The sequence below is a fragment of the Mustela erminea genome, chromosome 9, assembly GCF_009829155.1.
Source record: "Mustela erminea isolate mMusErm1 chromosome 9, mMusErm1.Pri, whole genome shotgun sequence".
Classification (NCBI taxonomy): Eukaryota; Metazoa; Chordata; class Mammalia; order Carnivora; family Mustelidae; genus Mustela; species Mustela erminea.
In genome coordinates this window covers 4165196-4178696 of record NC_045622.1, presented here as the reverse complement: position 1 = coordinate 4178696, position 13501 = coordinate 4165196, and the positions used below count along the sequence as shown (strand labels likewise).

Sequence of the window (13501 nt, the reverse complement as noted above, 5' to 3'; positions counted from 1 at the left end):
CGAAAGGAATCCATCAAAATCCTTGAGGAGAACACAGGCAGCAACCTCTTCGACCTCTGCTGCAGCAACATCTTCCTAGGAACAACGCCAAAGGCAAGGGAAGCAAGGGAAAAAATGAACTATTGGGATTTCATCAAGATCAAAAGCTTTTGCACAGCAAAGGAAACAGTTAACAAAATCAAAAGACAACTGACAGAATGGGAGAAGATATTTGCAAACGACATATCAGATAAAGGACTAGTGTCCAGAATCTATAAAGAACTTAGCAAACTCAACACCCAAAGAACAAATAATCCAATCAAGAAATGGGCAGAGGACATGAACAGACATTTCTGCAAAGAAGACATCCAGATGGCCAACAGACACATGAAAAAGTGCTCCATATCACTCGGCATCAGGGAAATACAAATCAAAAACACAATGAGATATCACCTCACACCAGTCAGAATGGCTAAAATCAACAAGTCAGGAAATGACAGATGCTGGTGAGGATGCGGAGAAAGGGGAACCCTCCTACACTGTTGGTGGGAATGCAAGCTGGTGCAGCCACTCTGGAAAACAGCATGGAGGTTCCTCAAAATGTTGAAAATAGAACTGCCCTATGACCCAGCAATTGCACTATTGGGTATTTACCCTAAAGATACAAACGTAGTGATCCAAAGGGGCACGTGCACCCGAATGTTTATAGCAGCAATGTCCACAATAGCCAAACTGTGGAAAGAACCTAGATGTCCATCAACAGATGAATGGATCAAGAAGATGTGGTATATATACACAATGGAATACTATGCAGCCATCAAAAGAAATGAAATCTTGCCATTTGCGACAACATGGATGGAACTAGAGCGTATCATGCTTAGCGAAATAAGTCAAGCAGAGAAAGACAACTATCATATGATCTCCCTGATATGAGGAAGTGGTGATGCAACATGGGGGCTTAAGTGGGTAGGAGAAGAATAAATAAAACAAGATGGGATTGGGAGGGAGACAAACCATAAGTGACTCTTAATCTCACAAAACAAACTGAGGGTTGCTGGGGGGAGGGGGTTTGGGAGAAGGGGGTGGGATTATGGACATTGGGGAGGGTATGTGCTTTGGTGAGTGCTGTGAAGTGTGTAAACCTGGTGATTCACAGACCTGTACCCCTGGGGATAAAAATATATGTTTATAAAAAATTAAAAATTAAAAAAAAAAAGTGAGTTGGGGGAAATTGGAAGGGGAGGTGAACCATGAGAGATTATGGACTCTGAAAAACAATCTGAGGGGTTTGAAGTGGCGGGGGGGGGGTGGAGGTTGGGGGAACCAGGTGGTGGGTATTAGAGAGGGCACAGATTGCATGGAGCACTGGGTGTGGTGCAAAAACAATGAATACTGTTATGCTGAAAATAAATTAAAAATAAATTTAAAAAAAAATCTGAGATGCCACAATAAATTAAAAATAAATAAATAAGGTGAGAAACTTGGCTAAATAAAAACAAACATTTGCCATGTAAAGCTATTGTAACAGCATTTTGAGGTTGTAAAACATAAGGTAAAACCAAAATACCAGACAACAATGGCATATAGGTTGGGACAGGTTGATCAGAGAGAAAATATAGAGGATATTTGTTTATCTAATGTTCTAACATTAGATCCTTGTGTTATCTGCTAGAGTCTAAATAAAGGCATTGATTAACCTGAGATTTGGGGAAGTTACATCTTATCTTTAAATTTATAGAATAACATTAAAATACTAAGACAAGATTATAAAATAACCAAATCAGCAAATCAAAAATAAAATAAAAAAATTAAACAGTCAATCAAGGCAAGAAAATAAAGAAAAAGAAATAGAAAATGCTGGGCAAAGAAAGCACAAAATGATATTAGAAATAAATCTAAATGCACCAGTAATTGTAATAAAGTAAAGTGAAGTTATTAAATGAGAAAAACTCTAAGGACTGGGAAAAGGTGCATCTGTAAATTATTTACATAAAATGTGTTTACAATAGGGGCACCTGGGTGGCTCAGTGGGTTAAGCCTCTGCCTTAACATCTGCCTTAAGGATCCCAGGGTCTTGCGGGTCCTGGGATCCAGCCCTTCATTGGGCTCTCTGCTCACCATGGAGCCTGCTTCTCCCTCTCTCTCTCTGCCTGCCTCTCTGCCTATTTGTGATCTCTGTCAAATAAATAAATAAAATCTTTTTTTTAAAAGTGATTTTCATAATCATAAAATGTTTATTCATCTCAAGACAGTAAAATGATAAACTGGCATTTTATAAAAAATAAAGATACTATATATGCTAAAAAGAAATAGGATTATAATTATATATAAAAGAACAGACATATACATTCCAGTAAAAATTGGAAGAATTAAGAATTAAAATAAGAAAATCAACAATTATAGTGAAAGATTTTTTTTTTTTAACATTGCTCGGTAATTGATGGATCAAGCAGATAAAACATCCTCAGGGAATGGAATATTTAAATAAAATATAACACCACTTAGGGAACACTTTACCTAATTGCTATAAAATAGTATTCTTTTTCCAGTTTGAAATTTTACCACACTGGGCCACAGGATGTCTCAACAAACGCCAAAGGAATAGTTTTCAGTTTTAAATGTGAGTCCAAGTCCCTTAACATTTGTTCTTTGACCTATAAATCATTGAATTTTGTAATTTCAAAACTGTAAAACTTTTCCACTGATCCTGTAATATTCATGTTGAAAATTTAACTCAGACTTCATATCATACACAACATATACCCCAGGTGCTTTAAAGATTTAAATGTACAAGGAAAAACTATAAAACTTTGAGAGTAAAATAGAGCAGAAAATGTGTATGATCTTAGGTCAGCAAAGGCTTTCTTAATGAGACACGAAAAGTGTCATAGAGAAAAATACTGGTACATTCATCTGCATGAAATTCTGTTCATTTTAAGAATCACAAACTGGAAAATCAAGGTCAAATTGGAAGAGTCTATCTTCATTGCATATAGTCAACAGAACATTTATAACTAGCATATATTAAAGAACTCCAACACATAAGAGAACAGTAAATAAACAAAAGGGAAAGGAATTTCACAAAAGAGTACACCGGACTCAAATACAGGAAGAGTGTTAAATCTCATGAACAGTTAGAGATACATAAATCAGAACCACCATGTGATTTTCCATCCTTCAGAGTGGCACAATTTACAAGTCAAACATTATCAAGTGATGGCTGGAACGTGTGGGAGAATAGAAATCTTCATCCACTTCTGATGGGAATGTAAAACAGTAAAGCTATTTTGAAAACCAGTTTGAATCACTAATTCAGTTGAAAATGCACAACAAACCAATACCCTCAGACTTATTAATTTCACTATTGTGTGTATACCTTAGAGAATTTTTTTCCCACATGCACTACCAGTCAGGGTCAAGAATATTTACAGAAGCCTTGTTTAAAGGAAAACCAAAACAAAACTCTAACTATCCAATTGCCCCTCAACAATGGAAAAACTGAGTCTCTTGTGATATAGTCTTAAAATTATCTACAACAAAGTACGTAAAGTTAATGAAATTGGTTCAACACTGATGCATCTCTAAAACCTTATGTTGACCAAAATAAACATGTCTCAAAAAATTCATATAACACGATTTTAGTTCAAAAAGCTCAAAGGAGATAAATCTAAAAATGTACTCTTTGGGGATATACAAATATGTGGTTGGGTTTTGAAACTACCAAGGAAAAGTGGATTAAGATAATGAAGATATCCCATTTCAAGTCCAGATGTTGGCAAAAATTACAAAGTGTCACAAAACCACGATTTGGCAAGGATATAAAGCCAAGTTAAAGTTTCAGATGCCCACATCCCCAGATCCAGCAATTCCAAATCTAGGTTCATAGCCAGGGGAAAATTCATGTATATGAGCACAAGAAGACACGCACAAAAGTAAAGGATGATAAATTTACATTAGCATCATTCTAAGTAGCTAGGACTGGAATTGTAAGAATCAACAAGGTTACGTCTCAAATTTGCCACAGTGACTACCTCTGATGACTGATGGTCAAGTACAGATGCCCTTACAGATGCCCCCTTTATCTGTGTGGTCTAATATTTTATTTCTTAAGAGAGAGTGATGGGAAGCAGGTTAGGCAAAAATGATAGGCTCTGATAAAGTTAGATGATGAGATGGTAGATGGTATCTGTAATATTATTCTCTATACAATGTCACGTGTTTGAAATATAGATGAATAAGAATATTGTATTAAGGGCAAGGATAAAAATAGGAACAGACACAGCGGGATACCACTGATGGGTACCGGCAACAGCACAGACTATTCTGGGATCCTGATCTGACTTCTCTATCTTGTGAAATCGGACTCATCCTCAAAATTCACCTGAAATATCTATCATCCCATTTGTGACTGGTTTCCGAGGCCCACAGAAACAAACACCAGCTATCCTAACTACACAGCTGCACGGGATCTACCACACTGAGACATGGGTCTATCACCCACGTGCAAGATGCACAGTAGTTTCAAGGAAGGGCAGTGTCCTCACTGCTTGTTTTCCTAGCATCCAACACAGAGTGTTTGGAACAGAGAAGACAGTCAACCAACAATGGTCATGCACAGGAGGGTGATGGGGCTACATTTCACGAAAAATAGTACAATTGTAAGGTCTGTGTTTCCCTGAGGATCCTAAGCCTGCTCTCAAGTCTATAAGGCAAATTAGTTATCTCTCTGTATTCCATTGTATCAGTTAAGAAAATATATTGATTACCTATGTCTGCCCCAGGAAATTCAAGGTACAGCAAAACATTCAGGTCACTAACAAACTATACATTTCTTTTATGATTCGATGGTATACTACCTATAGATAAAGAATTAATCCTGTAACCCAAAATACCTTGATGTTTCAACATAGTGCCATGTAATGTATTTAGAGCTTAATAGGAGTACCATGGGGGCCAGGGAAATGGCTCAACCTGGAGTCTTGGGACTGGTGTCCATTCTGATGGAGTTGCAGCTGGTGCTGCCCTGTTAAATCCTCTGACCATCACTCCTCCTTTTAATAGGATGCTTTAATCCACTATTTTAGTTAGCATAAATTCCTGTAGACACCACTCAAAAACTATCAGGTTATAAATAGGTCAAATGAGATGTATTCCATCTTAAAGCTTTATCTGAATAAATGCAGATTTTCCATTTTATATTTTTTTGTTGGTTCCAGTATTTTTTCATGTCTTAAAGGGCTTCAGGGATATTTAATATAGCACAATATCTTGTTGAACAGAAAAGTAGGCTCACAGAACCTTTTAATTCAGAGTCCACTGCTGGATGCATTAAATTATTAACATCATCTTGCACTGTATGCCCGTGTGAACTGCTGGAAGCAGAAGCAGAACGAAGACCGAGATTTAATGTCCAAGCTTTGATTGAGCTCCTAAGTTTCTTATGGTACATTTTACAACCTCTAGGTAAGTACACACATTGGTATGTGAAGGAAAGGCAAAAGGTCAGCTGTCACAAATTCAATACCAGAAGGTTGAGAAATCAGAAACAGAAGTTTCTCTTCTAAAATCTAGAAAAACAAGGCTTTCCCTGAGGAGCTGGTTTAAGATGAGAACCTGACATGCTACACCTAGGATGGACTGTGGGTCCCTGAAGAGAACCAAAAGGATCAAAAGCTTCCCCGAGAGGAGTTAAAGGAAGAGGCTGGAAATGTCAAAAGCACATTAAGGGCCGAGAATGGGAACACTTCTGCTGTGAAAAGTGTTCGGGAAATTTTGCGACAGAGGGGTCTCAGCTTTTTCTGTTCAAAGCCAATGTTCTATACTCAGAGAGATGACTCCCACGAACCCAAATCTCAATGGCCACTCATGGGGCCAGAGTGTGCCCAGAGAAAGAGACTCTGAGGAAGCCTCCGCAGAGTCCAGAGATATGACTCAAGCACAGAATTTTCTGACGCCAGAAGTGCTGACAGCAATAGATCAAGTACAGGAGTTTATCTGAGAGGGTGATTGCCTTTTCATGACTCCCGTCATCAAGCTCTGGAACTGTGTGCAAGAGAGAATGGAAGTATCTGAGTGGTGGAGAGGGATGAAGATAAAATGGAACATCTTATCTCCCACTGCAGGTCTGGAACCTGTGCAGGGGACGTTAGGGCTGGTGACCTCTAGGAAGGCAGGGCGGGTGGATTTCTCTTGAAGCAGCATTTGTATAGAAGCACCCTGGTTTTACGCATTGCTTCTATGGGAAGTAGAGACCTACATCATCTAACATTATTATCCTCATTATCACTGTATCACTATTTGACAGAACTGTGTTACTGATGGAGATTATGGACATTGCCTGGCATTGCCAGGACCCCAGAATCCAAAAAGCTGAATTAGTGTCTAAGAGTTCCTTAGCATTTTAGGGAGATAGGTGAAGGAAAGCTAAAATCTGGACATTGGGTAATTCAAACGCATGAGTCTAGTCCTCTCCTCTCAAAGGAGGTGCACAATAGGGTAACGTTACGTTTTGAGTATGTTGTGCCACTAGGGTTTTCTGCATATATTAGGTACAGGAAGTGATAATGACATTGGGTCTCCTTTAAATGTCTAAACATTTTAGATGTACAAAAAAACAGAACATAGTGAAAGCCCCGTTACAGCCAGCCAAAATCAACAAGTTATTTTCAGAATGGCTTCATCTACAATTCTGTGGTCGTATTTGATTTTTTACTTATAATTTATATGCAGTGAAATGTACAAATCCTGTGTGCAAAATTCTAAGTCTTGATGAATGCATAAGCTCATGTGATTCACTGTCTTATCAATGAAGCTCTATTATCCCAGAAGTTCTCTCGTATGCCCATTAATCAATTCTCACTTCCCAGAGGCAACCAGTTCTTTGATTCCTATTCCAAAAGATTAGTTTTTTGTTCTAGAACCTTATATAAAGATTCAGTAATTAGCCTGATTTATCTCACCTCTTAGCTCAGAAAAATATTTGTGAGATTTATCAATACAGTTGCGCATACCAATTCTTTCCTTATTGCTGAGCAGAAATTCATTAAATGAATGTATCAGTTAATCCATTCTCCCAATGAAATTTTGTTTTTTAGATTTCAGCTATTACAAATAAAGACTTATATAAGCATACTGTACAAGTCTTTTGTGGATATGTAGTTTTAGTTCTCTAGAGTAAATACAGGGAAGTGGAACTGTCAATCGATAGGGCAGAGGTATGTTTGAATTGGAAATAATTTTCCAAGTTGGCTTTCCAACATTTCACCTCACCAGCAATGTGTGAGAGCTCTGATGTCCTGCACACTCATCAAAACTTGGTGATGTCAATTTTATTAATATTTCCCATTTTAGTGTGTGTGTAGCTGTGTCTCACGGTGGTTTCCATATGAATTCTCCTGACAACTGATGTTTGGAATGATTTCATATGCTTAACAGCCATTTCCTCTGAAGTATTCTTTAATTGTTTTTAGTTTTTTTAGGAATTTTATTATTGAATTTAAGAGTTCTTTACATACTGTGGATATAAATTCTTTGTCAGATATACACATATAAATATATATACTTATATATAAATATACATAATACATATATACACACACATCTATAAATATAAAATATTTTCTATTTCCCTCCAATTGGAAGAAATGTTCCCATTTTCTTCTAATACATATGATTACTTCTTCCAAGTTATGAATGGTCTACTCATTTTCTTGATATGTTTTTTCCTGAACAGATTATAAGTTTAACAAAGTTCAAAATACTTCTCTGTGTCCTAAGAAATCTTTTGCCTATATCCAAATTTTGAAGATATTCTCCTTTGTTTTGTTGGAGAAGAATGCTACAATCCATCTCAAATTATTTTTGAAAATGACGGTTAAAATTTAGTTTTCCATATAGATATACAACCATTCCAAAATCTGTTGTTGAAAAGACTGTCCTTTTCCATAGCTGCTTTTGGTGCCTTTGTCAAAAGCCAACAGACTGTGTAAGTATGGGTCATTTACTGGACCGCTATTCCATTTCACTGATTTATAATGTTTTCCTTACATCAATAACCCACTGCCTTGATTAATGTTGTTTATAGTAAGTCTTATAAATTATGCAGCATAAGGTAGTGCAAATCTTTTGATTTTGTATTTAAAATTGACTAAATCAAGATATTTGAGATCATTTGCATTTTAGAATCACCTTGAGAATTTCTACAAAAGGCCTCCTGATATCTTGAATGTGACTGGTATTGCTGTAAATTAATGAAACAACTTGAGAAGAATTTAAATCTTAATAATATTAACTCATCCAAACCATAACTATGATACAGCTCTCCATTTATATAATTTTCCTTTATTGTCTATCACTGATATATTTAAGTATAAAAATCTTACTCATCTTTTATTAATCATTATTTAATAATTTTGATGTTAGTGTAAATGGTATTTTTCTCATTTAATTTTCTAAAGGTTTGTTGATGGTACACAAAAATGGGTTTAATTTTTGTATATTGACTTTGTATACTAAAATCTTGTGCAACTGACACATATAAGTTCTAGCAGCTTTTTTGTAGATTCCTTAAGATTTTCTAAGCACACAATCATGCCTCTTGCAAAAAGGAGAATTTTTTTCCCCAGGATTTTATTATACCTTTATTTATTCCTTTAAACTATTCATTTTTGTTCATGTACATCTAACTGTCTGGTCTATACAGCTTTCCTTCCTCCTAAAGAATTTCTTTTAACTTTTCTTGCAGGGAGGCCTGCTGGAAATTTCCTTAATTTGGGGTGCAGGGGAGTCTAGGAAAGATTTTTATTGTCTTCACTTTTGAAAAATATACTGGATATACAATTCTAGATTGCTTTTAACACTTTAAATATCTCCATTCTCCAGCAAAGAAGTTGTCAAACTCTTACTCTTTGCAGATGATATGATATTTTATGTGGAAAACCCAAAAAACTCTACCCCCAAAATTCTAGAACTCATACAGGAATTCAGTTAAGTGTCAGGATATAAAATCAATGCACAGAAATCAGTTGCATTTCTATACACCAACAGCAAGGCAGAAGAAAGATAAATTAAGGAGTCGATTCCATTTATAACTGCATCCAAAACCATAAGATACCTAGGAATAAACCTAACCAAAGAGGCAAAGAATCTGTACTCAGAAAATTATAGAGTACTCATGGAAGAAATTGAGGAAGACACAAAGAAATGAAAAAATGTTCCATGCTCATGGACTGGAAGAACAAATGTTGTGAAAATGTCTATGCTACCTAAAGCAATCTATATATTTAAAGCAATCCTTATCAAAATTCCATCAACTTTTTTCAAAGAAATGGAACAAATAATCCTAAAATTTATATTGAACCAGAAGAGACTCCAAAGAGCCAGAAGAATGTTGAAAAAGAAAACCAAAGCTGATAGCATCACAATTCTAGACTTCAGGCTCTATTACAAAGCTATAATCATCAAGACAGCGTGGTACTGGCACAAAAATAGACACGATCAGTGGAACAGAATAGAGCGCCTACATATGGACTCACACCTCTATGGTCAACTCATCTTTGACAAAGCAGGTAAGAATGTCCAATGGAAAAAAGACAGTCTTTTTTTTTTTTTTTAAGATTTTATTTATTTGATGGGGGCGGGGGGGAGGAGAGAGAGATGGAGATCACAAGCAGGCAGGCAAAGAGAGAGGGGGAAGCAGGCTCCCTGCCAAGCAGAAAGCCCGATGTGGGGCTCCATCCCAGGACCTGAGCTGAAAGCAGAGTCTTAACCCTCTGAGCCATCCAGGCACCCCAAAAGACAGTCTCTTCAACAGATGGTGCTGGGAAAATTGGACAGCCACATGCAGAAAAATGAAACTGGACCATTTCCTTACAACACACACGAAAATAGACTCAAAATGGATGAAAGACCCCAATGTGAAACAGAAATCCATCAAAATCCTTGAAAACACAGGCAACAATCTCTTTGACCTCAGCTACAGCAACTTCTTCCTAGACACATCACCAAAGGCAATGAAAGCAAAGGCAAAAATGAACTATAGGGACTTCATCAAGATCAGAAGCTTGTACACAGCAAAGGAAACAGTCAATAAAACCAAAAGACAACTGACAGAATGGGAGAAGATATTTGCAAATGACATATCAGATAAAGGGCTAGTATCCAAAATCTAGAAAGAACTTATCAAACTCAATATCCAAAGAACAAATACTCCAATCAAGAAATGGGCAGAAGACATGAACAGACATTTCTGCAAAGAAGACAACCAAATGGCCAACAGACACATGAAAAAGTGCTCCATATCACTCGGCATCAGGGAAATACAAATCAAAACCACAGTGAGATACCACCTCACACCAGTCATAATGGCTAAAATTAACAAGTCAGGAAACAACAGAGGCTGGTGAGGATGCAGAGAAAGGGGAACCCTCCTACACTGTTGGTGGGACCACCAGCTGGTATAGCCATTCTGGAAAACATTATGGGGGTTCCTCAAAAAGCTGAAAATAGAGCTACCCTACGACCCAGCAATTGCACTCCTGGGTATTTACCCTAAAGATACAGATGTAGTGATCTGAAGGGATGCGTGCACCCCAGTGTTTATAGCAGCAATGTCCACAGTAGCCAAACTATGGAAAGAGACTAGATGTCCTTCAACAGATGAATGGATAAAGAAGAATACATACACACACACACACACGTATATATACACACAATTATATATACATATATGTGTATATATATATAAAATGGAATATTATGGAATATATATAATAATATGGAATATTATGCAGCCATTAAGAAAGAAAACTGAAATCTTGCCATTTGGAATGACGTGGGTGGAACTAAGGGGCATTTTACTAAGCAAACTAAGTCAATCAAAGAAAGACAATTATCATATGATCTCTCTGATATGAAGAATTTGAGAGGCGGGGTGGGGGAGTCATGGAGGCAAGGGAAGGAAAAAAATGAAAGAAGATGGGACTGGGAGGGAGACAAAGCACAAGAGACTCTTAATCTCATGAAACAAACTGAGGGTTGCTGGGGTGGGGGGAGAGTGTGGAGAGGGTGGTTGGGTTATGGACACTGGGGAGGGTATGTGCTATGGTGAGTGCTGTGAATTGTGTAAGACTGATGATTCACAGACATGTACCCCTGAAGCAAATAATACATTATATGTTAATTAAAAAAAAAAAAAAGCTTAACCCTTGGAACATTATTACCATCCACATGGTTGTTAGTGTACTTCGAGATTCTCCACACACCTCTTTCAACGGCTGTGTTCATGGGTCACTGACTTGCATGAAGTTTTATTTGAACCACATAAGATATTTAAATTACTCATTTGAGATGAATGCTTTCACCAGCCCTTGTTTTTTTTTTTTATTTTTTTTAAACACCAAGATTGCTTCTCTTCTAAAGTATTACCTACCTTAAGTCCCTGTAATTGTCTCTAACAAATCATCTTAGATCCCCGACTTTGGTCTAAATAAACCGCTTGGTGACTCAATTCCACTCACGCGCTGTCTGTCTCCTTGAGCACTCTGGCCCCTCCTTTATCGCAGTTTGGTTTATGTAAACAAAAATCATTTTGTAAGATGCAACGAATGGATCTTGGTGTCCGGCTGCAGTGAACTGAATTTAAACTCTTCCGAAATAAATCTGACCCTATTAGATTGAATAGGGTACGTCTCTACCAAAAGGAGCTGCAGGGAGCTGCCGTTTCCATTCTAGTCAGCAGCACCTGTCCTCTGACACACGCCGCTCGGTGGTGTAAAAGGGGTGTCCTTTGGGTCTTTACAGAAATATTCCTGAAGTAGTTTCTTTACACACTTGGAAATGTCCATGTCTACCTAGGCCTTCTAGACTTCACCGTGGTAACATGTGATTGCGGCTATTCCTGCTTACAAAAATGACACTGAATTTCAGTGCTTCTTTTCCCTTCCAGCTCACAAGCAAATTCTTGGCTAGCTTCATATCCTCTCCATTCCGCTTTTCAAAATGACTCCAAAATCCCAGGCCTGGGATGGCGGGCAGGGGCCTTGAGGAATGAAGAGAATGGGGCAGTCCAGAACGGGGATCTGTCAAACTGATTTCATTTCTATCAGCTCCGACCGTCCTTAACAGATGCGTGAGACACAGAAACCGAGGTGGAAACCCAAGCTTAATGCCGGCCTGATCGGTGCACAGCGCAGAAAGCCAAGACCCACCCTTACCACCAATGTCGTTATACTCCAAATTCTAATACTGATTGATTATTTCTTCAAATTAAACTAGATTTTGGCCACAAATAATTTACATGTCAGTGAGTGAAGAGAAGCAAATCTGAAGAATTTTCACCTCTGGTTTATGAGATTTTAAAATACTTTCTCAAGGGTTGGTTTTAAAGGAAGTATTGTCTGACCTAACTTGCCGTGGACACTGAATGCCGGTTGAACTTCGGTATGTATACACGCATATTTGTATCAAACCTGCTCCATAGTTGTTTTTTTTTTTTTAAAGATTTTATTTATTTATTTGACAGACAGAGATCACAAGTAGGCAGAGAGGCAGGCGGAGAGAGAGAGAGAGGAGGAAGCAGGCTCCCCACTAAGCAGAGAGCCCTATGCGGGGCTCGATCCCAGGATCCTGGGATCATGACCTGAGCTGAAGGCAGAGGCTTTAACCCACTGAGCCACCCAGGTGCCCCTGCTCCATAGTTTTTTAACAGCATTTTTACTCTGGCGGGTATATAGTGAGCTAGATGTGAAGTTAATTTTTTCTGTAAATTCTGGACACGGAGTGCCCGGGTGTTTGTTTAAATGTTATTCTAGGTCTGCCCGAGGGTTTGGGGGCGAGCCTAACATTTGGGTCAGCAGACTGAGGAACAGATCGCCTTGAGCAGCGTATGCAGCCCTCGTCCAAACTGCTCGAGGCTCGAATGGAACAAAAAGTTCAACAAGGAAAAAGTGGCTCCTGGCCTGATGCTCTTGAGCTAGGACAGAGGTCCGGTCCCGCCTCAGGACCAGACAGGCGCTCACACCACTATCCTTCCCAGTCTCCAGGCCTTTACACTACAGACCTATAACCTACAATACATCCTTCTTCTCTCTCTATAAATGGTGGATGAATAAAGCTACCTATTGAGACTGATCAATCAGCCAGCTGGCCTACCTACCTTCTGTCTGTTCTGTTTCCCTGAAGAACGCTGACTAAGTCAGTAGATGAGCCCCAGATCTTCAAATGGCCCAGAAGTGCTCGTTGCACGTCCTGTTTGTGCATGTAACTGGATTTGAGGAGGGGGGCACAGAGCCAGCCACAAGAACCTGAATAACTTTGGGCTATTAAATGCTGTATTTCTTCTTCTTCCTTCTTTTTTTTTTTTTAAGATTTTATATATTTATTTAACAGAGAGAGATAGCAAGAGAGAAAGAGAGAGCACAAGCAGGGGAGCGACAGGCAGAGGGAGAGGGCGAAGCAGGCTTTGTGCTGAGCCGGAGTCTGACACGGGGCTTGATCCCAGGACCCCAGGATCACGACACCAGCC

The 13501-nt window shown here is 38.3% G+C and overlaps 1 protein-coding gene across 1 annotated transcript in view; it reads left to right on the top strand.

Moving 5' to 3' along the window:
• The window catches only part of GUCY1A2 (guanylate cyclase 1 soluble subunit alpha 2), a 344066-nt gene extending 331667 nt beyond the window's left edge, over positions 1–12399 (top strand). The window contains exon 9 of the mRNA XM_032359443.1: positions 11924–12399. Within this exon, the coding sequence (XP_032215334.1) occupies positions 11924–11980 (57 nt within the window). The 3' untranslated portion in view covers positions 11981–12399. The remainder of the gene's footprint in view (positions 1–11923) is intronic.
• The last annotated feature ends 1102 nt before the right edge of the window (positions 12400–13501 follow it).